The following is a 19730-nucleotide window of genomic DNA, read 5'->3' on the forward strand; positions in this document are numbered from 1 at the left end:
AGAGGGAAGGGCCGTCGGCGCCCGCCGAGAGCCAGCGCGTTTCCCGGGGAATGAATTGCTCGCCCGCCTTCACCCCTTTTAATTGTTGACAGTAAAAAGCGTTTAAATGCTGCTTAATTTGTAATCATCTTCCTGCAAAAAGGGGAGAAACCATTAAAATGTCAGGGAAATGAATAAATCCGTCTCTCACTGATTTGGGGCAGCAGCATTTCTTTATCAGGGGTGATTTTTCTTCCAATGGCTGAGGGCTGGCTCGGGGCTTCTGTGGCTGGAGCCCAGGCATGCACTCACGACAGGACACAGGGCTGAGTCCTGTGGCACCCGGTGTGGCACCCTCTCAAGAGTTTTGCCATTTTTTCCCACTTCCCATCCTTTCCCCAAAGGTGTGACATAGTTGGCATGTAGCCTAAAAAAAGCCAAACAACCTGGATGCCGGCAGTGGGACAGTCCCCAGTAGAGCCGGGCGCGGTGCCTGCCACACCCCTTGGCTGCTGGAGAAAGTCACCTGCGGAGCCTCCGGGCAGGGAACAAGCCCTGCCTGAGCCCCGTGTCCCACTGCTGGGCTCAGGGCTGGGACGCGGGGCCACCTCCCACACGCTCCACCTCTGTGCCCGGCCGGTATCAGCCTTTGTGTCATGCAGATGCTCTGCTCCCAGAGCACAACTGGAAACGTGCGCCTTCACAGGCCATGCCATACACGCTGACCTCCCAGTCTGGGGTGTTTATTTACTGATACGTTACTTGAAGAAGGAAAACAAAAAGGAGAAATTAAAACGGCCTTTGGCAGGTCTCGGGAAGCAGCACCTGGGGGATGCCCGGCTCCAGCCGCCAGCCCCGTCCCCCATGCGTGCACGAGGCAGCTCGTCCCCATCACTGCGGCTGCTGGAGTCAGCCCATTTTTTTTTTTTTTTTTTCAAGCGGGGGCCAATTAGTTTCACAAATGAGGGCCCTACGGTGCCAGGGAGGATTTGTTACGGCCCCGCGCGCCGGCCCGGCGGCATTGTCCTGCCCTCCGCCCCCACGGGAGCCCATTGTCCCCGGCCCCAGCGGGGGCTGCTGGCGGCAGATTTATCGGGGCCGGCGTCCCGCCGGCCGGGGCCTCCGCTCCGCAGCTGGCCGCGGCGCTGGGGGCTCAGCCCCGGGGACCTTTGACCCGTCCTGCTGTCACCGCCGGGGCCGCCGAGGGCCGCGGGGCCACATACCTCTTGGGATTTGCTGCGCGCTGCCCGTTCGGGGCTGCCTGCTTTTTTTTTTTTTTTTTTTTTTTTTTTTCCCCTTTTTTTTTTTTTTTTTTTTTTTTTTTTTTTTTTTTTTGTCTTGGGAGCGTTTTGTCCGCAGCTGCGTGGGGGGCACATGAACCCACAACCCCCCGGGATAAATCCCTGCAGAGGGAGAAAGGCAGCTCCCATGCGGGGCCACCTCTCTTGCTGCTTTTATTCCCATTTCACTGGGGATTTTTTCAGATTTCAGAGCATTTTTGGGTAGCCCAGTGCAAGGCTGAGATTGAGCATCCCCCCAGGCAGCCTCTGCATCCCCAGCAGGACAGAGCTGACCACAGCGTGCCACCACACCTGGGTGGGTGATGGCACAATGCCAGAGCAAGTGATGTGTGAACCAAGATGCCCTCTGGGATGCCCGTTGCCCATGGCTCCCAAGCTGGAGGTGTGGGTCTGCCCAGGAGCATCCTTCCCTGTCCCCTGCCTGCTGCCACTGACAGTGGTGCTGCCCATCATGTCCCTGCCCCGTGCTGCTGTGGTCCTGCTGGTCTCCCTGGGGTTGGTTTTGGCAGCATGGCAAGCAGCCCTCTGCCCCTGCTGTTCCTGAAGGCTGCATGGGTTTGTTGGTTACCTTGAACATCTTGTGCTGCTAATGAATTGCTAATACAATTTTCTAGCTAATTTTATTTCCATAGTCCTCACATTTTAATGTCTCCAAAAAGCGAGCATTTATTTGCTTAATCTCCCTGTGTAATACAATTTGCAGTGACTCACAGTTCTGAACAATCAGCTATGCATAAGCGAAAACAAACTGTTTAAGGCTAGAGGTCTGAGATGTTTATGGACGGGGTACGAGCACCTGGGTTGGGGTTTTGTCCCTGTTGTGTTGCTGCAGCCAGGTTTGTACCCAAGAGTGATGGTATGGAGCTTGGATCTGCCTTGGGGCTCAGGGCCACACACAGCACAAGGGGTGGGCACGTCCCCCTCTCACATCCTGCCTTGCTCCCCATGGGTGCATGCTTGGGGTCCCCTTTCTCCTGGGCATCACAAAATCTGAGCTCAGCAGTTCTCAGAGGTGTGTGGGGATGCAGTGATCACCCAACAGCTGCCTTGTGTTTGGGAGTCCCTCGGCATCGCCAGGGCTCCCAGCTGCCTCCAGTGCAATAAGAGCAACTTCTCCTCTTCAGCTGTTCCCCTCACAGGGCCAGTGTCAGCAGGGCCAGGGTGGCCAGGGACTCCCAATGACACCCAAAGCCCTGCAGCTCTTGGGGTCCCTTCCGCTGCGCGAGCATCCCTGCTGCCATGTGATGGGACGGGGGGTGCCAGGCAGTGCCTAAGCAGGGTCTCTCCCTCTCGCACAGGTACAGACATGGCCGTTTTCTGCCTGCTGTGCGGCAAGCGGTTCCAGACGCAGAGCGCCCTGCAGCAGCACATGGAGGTGCACGCCGGGGTGCGCAGCTACATCTGCAGCGAGTGCAACCGCACCTTCCCCAGCCACACCGCGCTCAAGAGGCACCTGCGCTCCCACACAGGTACGGCAGGGGGACTCGGGGCTGGGGCAGCCGGCACATGCTCCTTCCCCACGCCTGAAAAAGAAATAGGGGGAAGAGAGGTGGTTTGTATTAAAAAAGGAGGAGGTGGAGGTGCCCGAAGTGGCTTGGATTTGAAAAACAAAACAGAAAAAAAACAAACTGTGTGTAATAAGTTGATCTGGTCTGAGGTGGCACGTGACCTTCTTAGGGGGTGTGCGATCATATCCGCCTCATCAGCTTACAGCGGTAGATGCACATAATCAGCTGGTGCTCGGCCCTAATGGGATTAGGGCGACCTGCGCTACGTGTAGCTGGTGCTGCCGTGGCCCCACTGGGGCAGGGCTGGGCTGCAGGATTGCCGAGCGGGAGAGCCCGGCTTGGCCGCCTTACGCCGTGTCCTCAAAGCGCCCGCGCCGTGTCCTCAGCTCCTCCGACAGCGTCCCTGGGCAGCTCCGTGGTCCTGGCCACATCGTCAGCACCATCGTTCGGGGCCAGTCACCCCTGAAAGAGCTGGTTCTTGGGGGATGAGCAGGACCATGCAGGATCACAGCCAGGGCCACGGATCTTCCCAGCTGCCTGGGTGAAGCCCTCCTCACCCATCCTTTGCCCACACAAGTGCAAGGCTAATGTGCCCTCCTTGACACCACTGTTGTTGCCGACAGGAACAAAATGTATCCTGAGGAGGGATGCCCCTTCTTTCTCTGGTCAGGCAGGGGCCCTGCACACACTCTCCAAAAGGGACGAAAGGTGGCTGCTGGGGGTTGTGCGGGTGGTGTCAGGGAGGGTCGCTCTGTCCAGCCCTGTCCAGCTGGCAGCTGCCAGACGCACACGTGGGCTAGGGGTCCCAGTGTGGAAATGGGAATCCTGTGTCGATGATAAGCATGTTAATGCTGAGTGCTGGAGCTATTTATAGCCAGTAATCCGGTGACCTGGGCTGCGGGTCGGGCTGCGCGTGTCCCACCCCAACCTCTGCCGTTTTAGTAGCTCCCGGCTGTGAAAAAACACTGGGATCATCGGCGCTTTAGGAGCGTTTAATCGTGCCATGTGGTGTTGTCCTGCACAGCTGCAGGATGCTCCCTCTTGTCCCGGGGCCAGGGTGCTCCATGGGCTCAGGCTCCCCTGAAAAGTGGGCGGGTAGAAATGCTGCTGCCTCTGACTGAAAAATCTGTCTTTGACTGTAGGATCAAAAGCCAAAGTGGCAGTTTGGAACTGGGCACGGGGAGGGGAAAGTCAACAACAGCCCACAGGCACCGCCTGCCTTGCCTTTGGAGGGGGGCCCTGAGCTGCATCCCGAGCATCCTCCTCCCCCAGGTGCCCAGGCAGCAGCTGCGGGAGGGGCGAGGGGCCGCAGAGCTGGGCTGCGGCAAATGGGGAGAGAGTAAAATATCATTTTAAAGAGGAAGCGAAAGCACAGGCATGTGAGTATATAACGAGAAGGACAATTTATGCCCAGGCACGAGTGCAGTTTGACACGGGGATAATGAAAAAACGTAGGTCATTGTGGATGACTTAAGCCTTCACAGCTGAAGAAAATGTATGAAATGCGGGGAACATTACACGCTTGGCAGCTCCGCACATCTGCAGCAGGACAAGTGAAATACAGTTCGCCATTCTTTACCATAAACTGTGCTTGTAGGATATGCGGCACAGAGAAATTGTAATTACAGTGACAAGACAAATCAGTAATATTTAAATATTCATGAACAAAGTCTCGGACGATCAATCTATCTTTATTGTCCTTGCCTTCGTGGCTGTAATAAATAAGTAGCTGGAGCCCTCACCTTTCCTTCAAATCATTCTGCCTTTGGTGCCAAACCAGAGTTCATTTATCAGCTGCCTGGTCTAGAGTGTGGGAGATGCCCAGGGCTGGGTCTGTGCTGGTGCTGCTGGGTGAAAAACCTGGAAATTGGTGGCGGGAGGGTTGCAGCATACTCCAGTCTCTACTGTGCCTCAGACCCGAGCATGTCCTCTGTACCAGAAGGTCTGTGCATGGAGGGACCAGCACACTGCACTGGGGAGACTGGGACACTCTGTCCTCAGGATGGCTGCCCAGAGTAAAAAGGCTGGGGAGCTGGTTTTGGTGTGGCACAGCAGTCACGGCAGCCCTGACCCCAGCGTGTGCTTGCAGGTGACCACCCCTACGAGTGCGAGTTCTGCGGCAGCTGCTTCCGGGACGAGAGCACGCTGAAGGGCCACAAGCGCATCCACACCGGGGAGAAGCCCTACGAGTGCAACGGCTGTGGCAAGAAGTTCAGCCTCAAGCACCAGCTGGAGACCCACTACCGAGTCCACACAGGTACATGCTGGGGTGTCTGTGGTGAGGCTGGCAAGGACCGACCGGTGGAAGGGCTGGCATGTGGACCCGGGTGGCAGCCAGGGATGCCGAGCCCGTGATGCGCTGGCGTGTCACTATTGTAACAGGGATCAATAGTCACATCGGTTCTGCTGCTCATTACTTGGTTATCGGCTGTGCCCGCTGCGGCAGCATTGATGCTGGGCAGTTGATTAGCACTGACACCCTGTATCCCACAGGTGAGAAGCCCTTCGAGTGCAAGCTGTGCCACCAGCGCTCCCGGGACTACTCGGCCATGATCAAACACCTTCGGACCCACAATGGCGCTTCCCCTTACCAGTGCACCATCTGCCTGGAGTACTGCCCCAGCCTCTCCGCCATGCAGAAGCACATGAAGGGCCACAAACCAGAGGAGATCCCCACTGACTGGCGGATAGAGAAGACCTATCTCTACCTCTGCTATGTCTAAGGGAGGAGGCAGAGGGGCAGCAGGGCCAAGTGGCAGATGACTGGGCAAAAAAAATCCCACCAAACCCGCAGCATCCATGGCCTTGTTTGTTTTCAGTTCTCATTCGTTTCTTCTCGCCGGAAGGATCCTGCAGCTCATGCCGGACTGAGGGACGCACCGGCCCCTTCTCCAGCCCCATCCACACTGCTGTCCCAGCTGCTCATGCGCCTGCTGCCCTTTCACCCTTGCTGCAGGGCAGATTTCACCCTTTGCAACCCCCAGCCAGGCCCTCCGTCACCCTTGGCATTGGCCACTGGTGCTGCTGGGAAGACCATGTAGGAAAGAGGCGCTTCCCTGAAAGTGTGTGTACAGCTAGTGCTCTGGGAAGGCTTTAATTCCTGGTGTCCTGTCACTGCATAGACCCTGCTGTGGATGCCCTGCAGAGGACCTGAGCTCCCATGTGGGGCTTGGGCCGCATTCTGGCAGGTTCTCATGCTCCCCAGGCTGCAGCATCGCAGGCAGGAAAGCACAGTGCCCTGTGAGCCACAAGTGCTTTGGCAAGAGTGTCCTGGGGGCATCCTGGCCAGAGGAGGGTGTTTGGGACAGGGAGCCAGCTGGGAGCCAGGCTGCCTTGAGGTGTTGCCTGCTGTCCAGGTGGGCTCAGGGGCACAGGATGCTGCTGCTCTCCCCATGACCAAAGACCTCTCTATGCATTTCTTCCTCCTTCCCTGCCTTCCTGGGGCAAGGGTGAAGCCCCTCATGGGGAGATGCAGTTGGTTTGGTGATATGCAGTCAGTGCCAGTGTTGGAGCTGTTAGTGTGTGGCATCACTCCAAATGCAGGGATCCTCTTTTCTTCTGCTGATTTGGGGCACCTGGAAGGTGCCAAGTGTGGGGTTTTTTGCCCAGCCCTCAGCCGCAGGAGCCCACAAGTAAGGGGTGCCCCGTGGCAGGCGGCTTTACTCGCCGCTTTTTTTGCTTTTTGTTTGGGTTTTTTTGAACTTTCTTTTGGAATATTTCCGCATTTAGCACATTTTACTTGAAATTACCTCATTTTTTTGTGACCTCATGAGCTTTTATTGATTTGGGAGGGACAGGGGTTGGCATGGCTGGGGTGCACCAGCCACGTGCCCAGCATTGGTGGTGGAGAGGTGGTGGGGCACTGGTGTCCCTGCCAGCCTCCTGTTGTGCATTATCCTTACCAAAACTGGTATTTTTTGCCTGGCCCCATGGGGCTGGGGGTGTTGGTTCTGAAGCTACCTCTTGTGTTTGTTTTTGTTGTGTTTCTCCTGCGCAGCCGCGGGCTTGGTGGTTCCATCCCACAGTTCTTTTTTTGTCATTTTGCTGCGTTTGGGTGAAAAAGGGGGGAAAGGAGTGGGGGGCGGGGGGGGTGGGACAGTGTCTGGATAGTTTGGAGGGACACTGATGGCCCCTCCGGGTTTGGGGTGCCCTTCCCACCTCTCCTGGTGCCAAGCAGGGATAGGGCTGTGGGAGCAGCGTCCTCCCTGGTGCCCCAGCCCGGCTTTGCACGTGCGTGTGCCTCTGCGCGTGGGACAGCTGCTGCTCTGCGCAGGGAGGACACCGCTGCTGTACAATCCGGGATGTGACTGTGGAGAACGGCTCGTTTAATTGTTGTGCCTAAGAAAAAAACAGAAAAAATATTTAAAAAAAAAAAAGAAAACAGTTCTTTCACACAGAAAGTTGCTGCAATTTCTGGCGTGTGCACGGCAGGTCCCCGTGGTGTCCTGGTACTACCAGACACGGGTGCCATGGTGCCATGGAGCACGTGGCCGAGCTCATGTGGCTTTTTTTTTTTGCTTTAACCTCCCCTTCCATCCCACCATCCCTCTCCCTCAGAGACACAGCCCCCACTGCAACAGTGTTGGGGTCAGCATTGGAGTGATGCTGCTGTATCCCGGGCGCACGTCCCCGCACCGTTGGCTGTGGCGCAGCCCCTGCCACCCCTCCATATATATATAAGTATATATATGTGTATCATAGCAGTGAGGACCAAGCGCCGCACGGGGCCCCGTGGTCCCGGGCTCCCTCTCCCCTGGCTTGTGTCAGTGTCGTGAGCGCCCGCCTGCCCGTCCCGTTGCTCTGTGTTGCCGCTCGTGGTTCGGGTCCGTCGCTGTCCTCGTTCCGTCTACCTCAGCACCTCTCTGAGCCCGGGCGCAGAAGGTGCCCAAGTTCCCCTTTGGTTTTCTCAGAGTATCTATCGGCTCCTATTTTTTGTACGACTTTTCCTGTCTCACCGTTCGCTCCCCTGCGGTTCTGCTTGCGAGTCCTCTTTCTGTCCTCTAGCCACAGATGCCGTTAGCTAAAAGTTTCCTGAAAAATAAAGAAAAAGAAAAAAAAAAAAAAAACAGTTGTGGTGTCTCCTAGTTGCAGCTCTCTGCATCTGCCTTCGTCCTGTGTAGATTCAGATGCATTTCTTTGTAAGACTTCAGTGTTTCTGACAGAGGAAAAAAAAAGACAAAAAAAAAAAAAGAATATACTGCTGCAGGTTTTTTTCTCTCCATGTGTCACTAAGTGAAGTTCGTGCCTTCTATAGCAAAGAGAATATTTTTTACATCCTACTAACGGTAGATTTTTTTGTAGTGAACATTTTTTGTATTTTTATTTATAAGTCTCATAAGGAAAATAGCAATGTTCAGTTGTATACCTTGAATCTGCAGTTAGAAAACAAAAGAACAACCAATAAAGTTAATTCCGTTGTCTCAGCCTGCTGTCTCCCATTCCTATGCCCATCAAGAGGAGGAGGAGGAGGAGGAAGGATGCATCCCACCAGCTTGGGGCGAGCCATGGGGGTACCCACAGTGGTGAGTTTGGGGGTGCCTGCTCTGAGGGGGAAATTGCGGAGGTCCTATCCCTAAACCAGCCCCAGTGGGCGGGGGGGTCTCCCTGGAATGTCAGTGTTCCCGTGGGCAGGGAGCATGCACAGCACGCTGCCTGTGCTGCTGCCTGCCCATGTGGCTCACCAGGGAGCAGAGCAAGTTTGCCTCAATGAAAGTGAACTCGTTCATTTAAACCTGCCTGCAGAGCCGTCCGGCCCCCTGCTGCGTTAATTATCCTGTAGTTCCCGACTGATTGCTGTACACTAAGCTTAAGCCCTCCTTTATTTATTTACTGACTACATTAACGGCAGCGCCTGCTCTCCTTTTGTGCCGTGGCAAACCGCGCAGCACCGCACGCTGCCGTCGGCCCGAGCGGGTGCTGCCAGCACCACCCGGCCCTGCCTGTGCCCGACGCTGCCCGCCACCTCGAGATGCCATCAGACATTGCTTACAGCACAGCTGGAGTCACCAAGGGCAGAGCAGCACTGAGTTTTCCCAGGGATGGGTGGCATGTGCCAGTGTCCTGCTCCAGCACTTCCCAGCAGGTTTGAGGCGCTATGTGTCCATTCCAAGGCCCTGATGATGCTCCTGCCTCCCCCAGTCCCCCCAGCACAGCCTCCCAGGAAGGCTTTGGGCAAGTGGTGGGGAACTTTGGTCCAGGTTAGGGCAAGCAGAGGTGGTCCTGCTGTGAGGAACCTGCGGGCTGCAGCGCCCCACGAGAAGGGAGGCAAAGCCCAGCCTGGCACAAAGGCGTTGTTACAACAGCGGGGAAATCGCGGCAGGACCGGGCCTTTGTGTGCACGCTCGCACAGCAGCTGGGAGCGATTATGCTGCAACAATGTTCTGTTCCATCAACATTATGTCCTCATTAAACCTTTATTAGGAGATTAGATTCAGATTTATTGATTTTTTTTTTTTTAAAGAGGAAAATCCAGGCTTCTCTCAGATGCCTGGAACTTTTTCCCACATGCAGCACTTCCCAAAGTAGCGAGAGGGCAAGGGGAGAATCAATCTTTCCTCCAGGACAGGCAGCTTCTCCTTCCAGGGAAAAGGACTGCTGAGTTTCTTGAGGGGGGTTAGGTTGGGTGCATGACGGCTTCCTAGCACGGGGAGGACAAGGACCAAAGTATTCAATGGGACACAGCAGCACAGATGAGCATCTTGCAGTGCAGCCTTGGGGGACATCAGGGTCACGGTGGGCAGGAGAGAGATGGCAAGGCTGGCTCAGGAGTCTTGCTGCCCAGTACCCTCGTCAAACACATGGGCTGGGTGGCATCACCCACCCGGGTCAATGGCCCCATTGGATTTGTCTGTTGGAGCGTTTGATGTTACACGAAGGCAGCTCATTCCAGAGGGTGTTAATTGCCCGCTGCACTGATCAGGTCTGTAGCACCATCGATCTCGGCAGGATCAATGGGCTGATTTAGTGTCTCACGAACTCTTTAACTGGACACCTCATCAATAGGCAGCCACTTACAGACCATCAGCGCATTAGTGCAGCCGGCGCTGGCAGGAGCCCGCTCCACCCGTCCTCAGCCCCCGTCACTCAGGGGTGAGTTTTCCTGCAGGTGATGGCTCTGAGACAGTGAGTGGGAGTCTTGCTCTGGGGCTGGTGGGTTTGAGGGCAGATGTATGAGAGCCAGGTGGTGTCAACCCACCTGTCCCCCATCACCTGCCTATGCAGGGATGTTCCTAGAACATGGGATGGGCCCTTATGGTATCTGTGGCACTTCTGGCCTTGTGCCTCTGTCCTTGCAGGGGCAGATGACAGCGGGAGCTGGGATCTACTGCAGCTGTGATGGCAGTCCTGCCCCCGCGCATCTCTCCCCGTACCGCGTGCTCACGGAGTCAGTCCCATTTCCATCCCGGTTTGGCCGCGGCCGGACGCGGGGTCTCTCCCACTTCCGAAACTGCTGAGCACAAGCATGGGGGGATCTGCTGGGCAAGCATGCCCGGGGGCCCGGGGTACGATATAAAGGCAGCAGCCGGGGTGAGGGGTAGGGGAGCCGAGGACAGCAGGACCCTTGGGGAGGTGGGGATCCCCCGAAGCAGGGGGGACCCCACCCGATGCCGGGGACCCCGGCTCGGCAGGCGGCGGGGCCGGGCGGCGGGGCCGCTGTCCGCGGTGCTGAAGCCGCGGCCGTGGCCGGGCCGGGCCGGAGGCGCTCCCGGGGCTGGCAGGGGAAGCATGGAGAGAGGTTTGGGCAGGGTCATGGGGTCCTGGGGGCTCCTGCTCAGCTCCGCCTTCCCGCTGCGGAGCTGAGGGACGTGAGGGATGCGCCCGCCTGGGTGGACAGACACTGGCCAGAGCCAGGGAGTCCCAGAGCCAGGGAGAACCCACCAGAGTGAGGTCCCCCATCTCCCGCCCTGAGCACCGGGCCCTGCTCAGGCATCCCTCCACACCGACCAGAGGGTGCCCAGTGTGATGCTGTAAGCCAGGACGGCTGCCAGGTACACCCGGAACAGCAGCACATCCAACACGTAGCCCACTTGCAGCCACTCCCGGGCGAGGTCGCGGAATTCCTCCCGTTTTTCCAGGAGCTGGCGGATTGCCGTGGTCTCACGCAGGACCTCCTGCAGTGCTGCTGAGCCCTCCGGCCGGCCAGCAAAGGCCAGTGCAGGCCTCGTGCCCCCCACTGCCCCGCACTCCCGGGGGTCCTCACAGGCATAGGGGGTCGGCTTGGCTGAGGGATCAAGAGAAGCAAATGTGAAAAACCTATTTAGACGGGGAACTGGGATTTGTGAGGGTGAACTAAGCACCCAGTTCACCATACAAAGAATGGCTATGTAGATGTAGATGGCTACAGAGCACCTAGACTCCTTCAGTTCCCACAGGCCCTCCCGGTGCCACCCTTACCTGTGCTGTCATTGTTCTCCACCTGCCTGGACGTGTCCAAGGTTTGCATCCTGCTTTGGCTGAAATTCTTCCTGTCCCGGATACAGAGCAGGATGGTGGCTCTTTCCAGCAGCAGGTGTTTCAGCCACTCAGGGACGTGGGGCTGCAGGTCTTGCTTGTGCACCAGGCACACAATCAGGATGGTCTCTGTCAGGCTGATGACGAGCAGTGCCATGCACACCACAAAGTAGATGCCTGCAGAGGCACCAGTGAGGTGAGTGACCTGCAAAGGCTCGTGCACAGAGCCAATCCTCCCTGCTGAAGTCTCAGGGCCCTGCAGTCTCTGCCCACGACTGCCGTGGCAGGTGGATAGGAGAAGCACCCTACCTATCAACGGGGTGCCGACGGCTGTGGCTGGCAATGTGTCGGATACAATAATGAGGAAAACCGAGTAGCCCAGCAGGAGAGTGATCTTGAAAGAGACCCTCTCCCCACTGTGGGGGGGTAGGTAGAAGCCCACAATGTCCATAACCATCAGGAAGATGCTGGGGAGCAGCAGGCTGACGGTGTAGAAGAGGGGGCGTCTCCGGATCACTACCTGCAGGACAGAGACAGAAAAGGCTGTGAAGGGTTGAAATGAGGCCTTCAGCTGCTGTGGCTCTTTGCCAAGGCGGGTGAGGATGGTGGGAGGCACTAAGGTGAGCCAGAGGAAGGGCTCACTAGCAGGAGCCTCCCACCTGCAGGCAGGAGCTGCAGCACAGAGCAGCGACAGGGATGGGGCAAGTCCCTTCCCTCGTGCCACATCCCCGAGAAATGCGGTGGCCAAAGGCTCTTACATAGAACTTCATCTCAGCATAGCTGTCACTGCTCTTGACACTGAACTCCTGGAAGTGGCTGAGCACGTAGAGCAGCTCCCACTCGCCCTGGTTCATGAAGACACTTTGGTCGAACTTGACGAGCTCCGGCTGCCGCCACAGCGAGAGGTTGATGTCACGAACTGGGGGGCGGAGGAGAGGTGAGCACTGCGGGCACCCCACCCAAAGCGCCGGCAGCTGCCGGCACCTGCACCGCGGGCTGCCCGCCCTGCGCGCTTCCCCGGTCCGCTGGGGCCATCTAGAGGGACGAGCCGCCTTCTGCACGGAGCTCCGGCCCGCGAGGGCTGCCCGCTCCCCCGGGACCCCAGCGCGGGCCCGGCACTCACTGTGGTGCAGCCAGCTGGTGAAGGTCAGAGAGCAGTTCTGCACGTCGAAGGGGAAGTTGTAGATGTCCAGGCTGCAGGCAGTCATCACCTGGATGGGTTTGAGGTTCTGCACCTCCCCGTGATGGCTGACGTAAACGTAGGGGACGTGTGGGGACTTTCCAACATCCACACTGAGGGACATGAGGGACAGAGATGTGGGCTGGAGAGCACTCTGGGCAGGGCTTCCTTCTGCCAAGTGGCATTTCAGGGGGGATCTGCCCAAGAGCCAGGGATTTGCCTCCTGTGCTTTTTTGGTCATACCCTTGCAGGCATTTTTGCCTCCCATCACCTCTGCACTGCCCAGACTGCTGCCCTCTCCCAGCCTGAGAAGTCCCAGAGCCCTCAGGAGGCACCGGGAGCACCTTAAATCCCCACGGAGTGGGAAGGACACCAGATAGCTCCATGGGAAGGGCCAGCAGCTCTGCAGCTGCCCTGGCATTGTACTGTCTTCACAAAGCCTTTCTCCTGGTATCTGGATCTCACCCCCAGCACAGTGAGGGTAATTACCAATGGTTGTGGTTAGCCAGCATTGGAAATGGCCCAGCTGCAGAGCCAATCCCCATCTGCAGCTCCCGATGCGGGGAGGCTGCCAGCTCTGTGCCAGGAATACAAAGCGTGGGACTGTACGTGCCCACGGTGGGTGAGGAGTTCCAGTCCCAGTGCATCTCCCTCGAGACCTTGGCTGCACTCACAACTCATTGATGAGGATGTCGGGCACCCAGATGCTCTCCACAGGGAGGGAGATCTGCGTCAGGTTGTCGAAGTGAGCTGGGTCCCACTTGAGGAACTCATCTATCCAGTGCTGGGGACAATGGAGAGGGGACTTGGTGGGTGAGGTCCTTCCACTCTGCCAGCACACGGACCCCAGGCTAGCACCAAGCAAGCCTCCCACCCATGGGAGGGAGGGAAGAATAATCCTTCAGCTTGCACAACAGTGCAAACCAACAGCTCAAACCAGGGAGCGTGAAAGCTGAGCCCTGAGGTTCATGTGCTACAGAGGTCTCGCCAACCCCCGGGATGTGTTACCCCCCTGCTCTCCTGCAGGACTGCACACTTCTCTCACAGGAAAACATGGGGGTTTGGGGGTGCTGGACCCCGAGGGGCCAGCAGGGAAGGGGTGAGGTTTCGTGGCTCCTCACCTGCCTGTACCAGATGTAGGTGGTCAGCACCTGGTCCTTCTCATCCTGTGGAGATGAGAACGGTGTCAGAACGGGGCACTGACCCTCTGGAGGACGGGCAGAGCACGCTGGCATGATGCTGCACGCCAGGTACCATTCCCCTCCCTGTGCAGTGGGAGCAGGGGACTCACCACGCTGAGGATGGCGTAGACCATGAGGTCGATGGCCACGTTGGTGGTCGTTCGCCAGTCCCGCACGGGCCGGGTGCCCTTCTGGTAGTGCGCCAGGAGGTGATGGGAGAGGCGGCGCAGGGCGGGCTCCGAGGGCTCCGGGGTCCCGCCCCCGGGCCGGGCACCTGCTCGGCAGAGGGACAAAGGGAGCGAGGGAGGGAGAAAGGGAGGAAGGGAGGGACGCTGCTCCCCCCAGGGCAGCGGCTGCCGTCACCTGGGGTGGGCTGCGGCGTGCTGCCAGCTGCCTGCCCTCACTTACCACTTGGGGTTTGCCATCCAACTTTAATAGAGCATCCTGATGGGAAACAAGCCTGGACAGCAGAACCACCACCTAATATGTTACTGATACCCTGTGCCACGCAGGTTGTCAGCGCTGTGACCTTCCCCAGCCCCAGAGGGCACAGCTGCGAGCCCGCACCTCTCTGGACAAGTGCCAGGGCAGCGGCAGCGGGGAACCACGAGGGACGCACTGCCCCCGGGAAGGTTTCATACCACTCGCTCCCTCCAGGGGCATTTCTTTGCTCAGCAGGTGGAGACGGTGAAGGTTAGAGATGAAGCAGGATGCTAAATTCATTTATTAGGTATCTTGGTGTTTGCTTCCTGTGAAAACAGTCCCTTCACTGGTGCCAGCAGCATCAAGTGAGGGCAAATCGTTTTCAGCACCGTGTCCTCACTGCCAGGTGCCTGGAACACCAGGGCTGGGCCAGGGCAGCAGTGCTACACTTGTGGCTGTGCTCTGCAGCACACCCAGCCCCAGAGCCCAATTCCAGCATAATGGAAGAGACTAATTGGAATAGATCTATGGGAACTCGGGAAAAGCTACTGGAAGGGAATTTTAATCTCTATTTTAAGCTTAAAAAAAAAGAAAAAAAAAAAAAAGAGAGAAAGCAACAGCCTCAGCCCCTCTGACATTGCTCATGAGTGGTAGTGCTGGGGAGCCAGCCGGGTGCATGATGCTCGCCCAGGCAGGCATGAACCAACAGAGGCACTGAGATGGGGGAGAGGCAGCAATTAGGGTGAGGGGAGGAAATGCAGCTGCTGCCATCACCACAGCTTGGGCCAAGTGACCTTTCCTGCTGCAGCTGGTGGCAGCTGGCTCACGCTTGCACTCTTCCTTGCACCACCTTCTCCTCACATCCACACCACCCATATCTGCATCAGAATGCTTTGGCAGCAGGGAAATGGCTTTGCAGAGGGAGGACTGGGCTGGGTTCACCTCAGATGCTCTTTGCCTCTGCTCCAGACACCATGCTGGTCTGCCCAGCCCAAATCTGTGCCAGGGCTGTGCCAGCAACTCATCTGGTGCAACTCGGCACAACCCTGGCACAGCGCTAGCACATGGGGATCTGTGTGCACAGCCCCTCCTGGCCAGCATTGCCAGGGTGAGCCTATCACTGCCCCCACTCCTTTTCTGCCACCTTAGATCTGCTAAGACTGGGAGAAGGCTTGGGAGTTGGGTGACAGTAGCTACATGACCTGTCCAGAGATTTGAGTCAATAGCCTGCTGAAAACTCAGTTGGACTGGTGCAAAACAGCTCAAGGATTTTTTGTGCTATTTCCCAGGAACATTCAATGAGAAAATAATAATTGAATAACAAGGAAATCTGTTGGCTGTCAATTTTGCACTGCACAGAGCTGCAACTGCATAGGCACAGCATCGTGCCCAAAACCCAGCTCTAGGTTATGAGGGGGGACTAAACATTATATTGGAGGAAGCCCTTCACCAGGCAGGGGGCTCAGGCAGCCTCTCTCAGGCAGTGGAGCGCAGGCAGGAGACCCCCAAGTCTCTCTCTGTCCCCAGGGCTGGTTTTGGGCACAGCTCCAGAGCACCTCAAGACCCCACGGAGCAGAGCTGGGTTCTAAGGCTACATTGCCTTGCTGCCAGTGTCACCCAGGCAGGAGGCACCTCCAGGCTCTGCAGCGGAGCTCCCCCATCTCCAGCCTCTCCCAGGTGCGTCACCTCCCAGCAGCACGAAGGTTTCCCTAAAGAGCAGCCCTTGCCTGCCCCTCAGCCCGGCTCAGGTGCTGGGCGATGCTCTCGCCCCGCTCCGCCTCAGCCCCCAGCCCTGCCCGCCCTCCCTCGCCTTACCTGGGCTCGGTAGGGCCGCGGCCAGCGGCAGCAGGGCCAGGAGCGCCCCGAGAGCCGCGGGCACCATGGGTCCGCCGGCTGCAGCCGCCGCCCGCTCGGCAGGACTGAGTGGAGCGGGGAGGCAGGCGGCACTCGCGTGACTTTGCCCACAACGTCGGGTTTTTGAGAACGCCCAATTAATCTCGCGATCAGCCTCTCCCGCTGCATCAGGTTTCAGGCTGGGAGGATAAAATGCTACAGGAGGATGCGAGTGGGGCCCACCCAGCCATCCCCCATCCCCGCCCAGCTCCAAAAGAGCTTCCCCGTCCTCTGCCCAGGCGCCTGCTTGTGGCAAAGCGGGTTTTGGGGTACCAGCATCGTGTGCAGTGGGGGCACGATGGGGGGAGAGGGTGCCAGGGCTGAGCCAGGAGATCCTCAGCAGTTGGAAAGACAGGGAAACCCTCTGAGGGGCAGGGGAAGGGAGCCTGGCCAGGGATATGCCACTGACACAGGGTGGGTTTCCACCAGCAGGGGAGAGGGGAGCTCTGGAGGTACCAGGCTCCCCTTCACACCTGCGGCAGGTGGGCCTGTGCCACTGACAGTGGCTCTGACAGCTGCAGGTGGGGGCAGCATGTGCAGCCAGCCCTTGGCACCCCTGCCTTTCCCCTAACCCCTCCAACCTGCACCTACACTGGAGTCCATTTTTACCACAGAAATTTGCATTTGTTGTAAATTTCAGCAAACAAAGTTCTTCCTACTGTTTTCAGTTTCCCAAAATATTTAACGCCTTGGGGCAAACAAGACTGGAAGCAAAGCCTGGTCAGGTATTACTGAGAGCCAAAAGGTCCTCAGTGTCCACCCATGCATGGGTGCCCTGCTCAGGCTGCGCGTCCATCCCTCCATGTCACAGCATCAGCGCCTTGGGCTGGGCAGTCTCTCTGCCTGGCAGGGGAGCTTCCCCTCCACCCTAAGCCTCTGTAATCTTCTGTATTCCTCTATGCCTACACTGTGCTTGTGTGTGTTGCAGGTGCCTATGCCCCCACAAAGCTGCCAGCTGCTGGAAATCCTGGGGAAGCGGCGGCCAGGGACCAAAGCCTGCGGCAGTGGCGTAGAGCAAATTGCATCAGATGCCGGCATGGAGTCACTTAAACGAGATAAGAATTAGTGCGGGGCCCTGATGAACTCCCCGTTGGCTGCCAACAGCGGTGTCAGGGAGAGAGCGAGAGCAGAGCTGGGGCTAATTTGATTTCTCGGCTCCGTTAGTGGCTGGCAAGTCACCTCCCAGGGAGCGCCAGCAGCTCACAGTGCTCTCCCCTTATTGAATCTGGGTAATGAAAATCACGGGCAGCGCCACCACGGTGCTGGGGACTGTGCCCTACTCTGCCCCCTCTCCTGCAGCCTCCTGCTCTGCAGCCGGCAGGACGAGGCCAAGGGGGCGCGGAGTGCTCCAGTGGAGCCTCTGCTGCAGCATCATTAACTCTGAATTTTCTCCCTCGGGTTTTACATCTTCATCTTAAAGAGATTTTAATGTAGTTCCTATCAGCCCTCCTGTTATTGGATATCTAATTAGCGTGATCTACTGTAGGCTCATGTTACACACACACAGGGGGCTCTTGCGGGACGTTCTGTGGGACGGCTGATATCAATCGGCAGCGCCCAGATCAGATTTACTTTCCAAAACAGCATAATGGGATTTTATTAGCCCTGTAATCTGCTGCATGGTAATTGCTTTTCTGGGAATCGAAGTCCTCAGTGCCTGGGGCTTCCCACAGCTCAGCCCTGCGTCCTGTCCAGGCCCTGCTGCAGCCAGGCATGGCAGCATCTCTGCAGGCTCTGCTGCAGCCAGGCATGGCAGCATCTCTGCAGGCTCCATTGCAGCCAGGCATGGCAGCATCCCTGCAGGCTCCACTGCAGCCAGGCATGGCAGCATCTCTGCAGGCTCCATTGCAGCCAGGCATGGCAGCATCTCTGCAGGCTCCATTGCAGCCAGGCATGGCAGCATCTCTGCAGGCTCCATTGCAGCCAGGCATGGCAGCATCTCTGCAGGCTCTGCTGCAGCCAGGCATGGCAGCATCTCTGCAGGCTCCATTGCAGCCAGGCATGGCAGCATCTCTGCAGGCCCTGCTGCAGCCAGGCATGGCAGCATCTCTGCAGGCCCCACTGCAGCCAGGCATGGCAGCATCTCTGCAGGCTCTGCTGCAGCCAGGCATGGCAGCATCTCTGCAGGCTCCATTGCAGCCAGGCATGGCAGCATCTCTGCAGGCCCTGCTGCAGCCAGGCATGGCAGCATCTCTGCAGGCTCTGCTGCTCCCCTGCAGCCAGGCATGGCAGCATCTCTGCAGGTTCCCCTGCAATCAGGCATGGCAGAATTTCTGCACTGGATGGATGGGAACTCAGGCCTCTCTCCTGGAGCAGCCATGCTGCAAGCAGGTTCCTTGGCTGAGCAAGCAGGTATTTAGCTCAGAGTAGCAATCTCAGAGGCTGAGGAGAGCACAGGGGCACAAGCACAAGATCCCCAACATGTGATGGCACAAGTGATGCTCTGCATTCCCTCCTCACCCCAATGTGAGCTCATCCCAAGTCTGGGGTGTGCAGCATTATGCACTAGAGTCCTTTGGCAGCTCCCACCCCATGCCATGGAATGTGCTGGGCTCTGCACAGGCTGGGGTGCTGTAGCCAGGCTGGGGAGCACAGTGGGAACAGGAGGGAGGCCTCCATTGTGGTGCTGCCGGTGCGGAGCAGGCAGGAGAGGGAAGCAGCTCTCCTCCAGGCTGCCAGCGCTCGCCTTTCAGAGCGCGTTTGGAGCGTCAAAAACAATAAAGCATCAGCGAGGAGCCCTGGCAGCACAGCTGCCTGATGGCCCCGGCCCCATCAGGCGCCCGAGGCCGCCCATTACGGAGGCTCACGCTGCCCAAATTGCATGTCTGCTGTGATTTAACGCTGCGAGACATGAGATGAACACCGCAGGCAGGCAGGGCACGGCCGGGCCCGCTGCAGCCCCACTCCCACGGGGCCCTGCTCCCAGGGACAGGGATCCTGCAGGAGGCTTGGGCTTCCTGGCATCCCGGGGGCACTGCAGAGGGCCAGGGGCACACATGGGATCTCTGCTCTGGCACTCCCCTTGTGCAGCTCCAAGAACGAAGCACAGACCAATTGCCGTGAACAGCTGCTCAGTGTGGTGCCCTTGGCCAATTTAATTTCATTTAGGGACACTGATGGCTTTGTCCCATAGGTGCAAACTGCTTGGCCATTGGAGAAGCCAAAAATTGCCCATTCCAGCTACCAAGCCCATCCTCACCCCAGTGAAGGAGCCCAATGCTTTTAAATCCCCCAGAGAAGGGATGGAAGTGCTTTCCTTTCAAGGCCTCTCTTTCATTAGACACCCTTCAGATGTTTGCAATATTCTGCCACTGTTTCATTACCACTAAAGTCAGGCAATAATAAGTACATGAAGGTGTTTGGAGCCCATTGCTGTTAATGAAGGAGATCTGGCTGATGCTGAGCGGGACGGGAGCTATGCTCACAGGCTGAGCCCAATCTCAGGGCATGGAAGGAGAGGGCATGTCTGCAGCCAGCTCTGTCTGACGGTGTACAATCTCCCCCTAGTAAATTATCTTGGATGTAACAGTGCTGTGACTGCACTTAACGCTGTAAACAAATTGTTCTACACCCTAGTTAATTATCACAGCATTAATCAGGCTGCTAAACATTAAACACAGCCTGGACAAACCTGGAGCTAAATATACAGGTCTGAGTTTATCTTTGTGACAGGGAAATTCAGATTTTTTATGGTTAATAGTTTTTTTTAAGGTAGGAAAATCCTGAGGACCCTTACCTAAGCAACGAAGTTTGGGTATAGCACCATTCCCTCTGCAGCGCATGAGGGTCCCAGAGTGAAAATCACAGTGCCCAG

The 19730-nt window shown here is 57.4% G+C and overlaps 2 protein-coding genes across 5 annotated transcripts in view; one reads left to right on the forward strand and one right to left on the reverse strand.

Annotated features, from left to right (window-relative positions):
* The window catches only part of ZBTB16 (zinc finger and BTB domain containing 16), a 55260-nt gene extending 47049 nt beyond the window's left edge, over positions 1-8211 (forward strand). For all 4 annotated transcript variants that reach the window (XM_077189849.1, XM_077189850.1, XM_077189848.1 and 1 more), the window contains exons 5-7: positions 2579-2749; positions 4878-5045; positions 5282-8211. In XM_077189849.1, coding sequence (XP_077045964.1) covers positions 2579-2749; positions 4878-5045; positions 5282-5511 — 569 coding nt within the window. In that variant the 3' untranslated portion in view covers positions 5512-8211. The remainder of the gene's footprint in view (positions 1-2578; positions 2750-4877; positions 5046-5281) is intronic.
* A 970-nt stretch (positions 8212-9181) lies between these two features.
* Positions 9182-16016, reverse strand: LOC129129529 (5-hydroxytryptamine receptor 3A-like). The gene is made up of 9 exons (XM_077189924.1): positions 15839-16016; positions 13711-13874; positions 13541-13585; positions 13094-13203; positions 12363-12532; positions 11998-12158; positions 11549-11759; positions 11183-11416; positions 9182-11009 (listed from the first exon to the last, which is right to left on the reverse strand). Exons 1-9 carry the CDS (start codon positions 15903-15905, stop codon positions 10711-10713), a joined length of 1461 nt encoding a protein of 486 aa, XP_077046039.1. The 5' UTR covers positions 15906-16016; the 3' UTR covers positions 9182-10710.
* Positions 16017-19730: the final 3714 nt, after the last annotated feature.

Source organism: Agelaius phoeniceus, chromosome 23 (genome assembly GCF_051311805.1).
Source record: "Agelaius phoeniceus isolate bAgePho1 chromosome 23, bAgePho1.hap1, whole genome shotgun sequence".
NCBI classification, from domain to species: domain Eukaryota; kingdom Metazoa; phylum Chordata; class Aves; order Passeriformes; family Icteridae; genus Agelaius; species Agelaius phoeniceus.

Coding starts and splice junctions, on each gene's coding strand:
- LOC129129529 (XM_077189924.1), bottom strand. CDS start 15,905: ATGGTGCCCGCGGCTCTCGGGGCGCTCCTGGCCCTGCTGCCGCTGGCC. Junction 11,760..11,997: donor ATGCTGAGATGAAGTTCTAT/GTAAGAGCCTTT, acceptor TCTGTCCTGCAG/GTAGTGATCCGGAGACGCCC. Junction 11,417..11,548: donor CGTCGGCACCCCGTTGATAG/GTAGGGTGCTTC, acceptor GTGCCTCTGCAG/GCATCTACTTTGTGGTGTGC.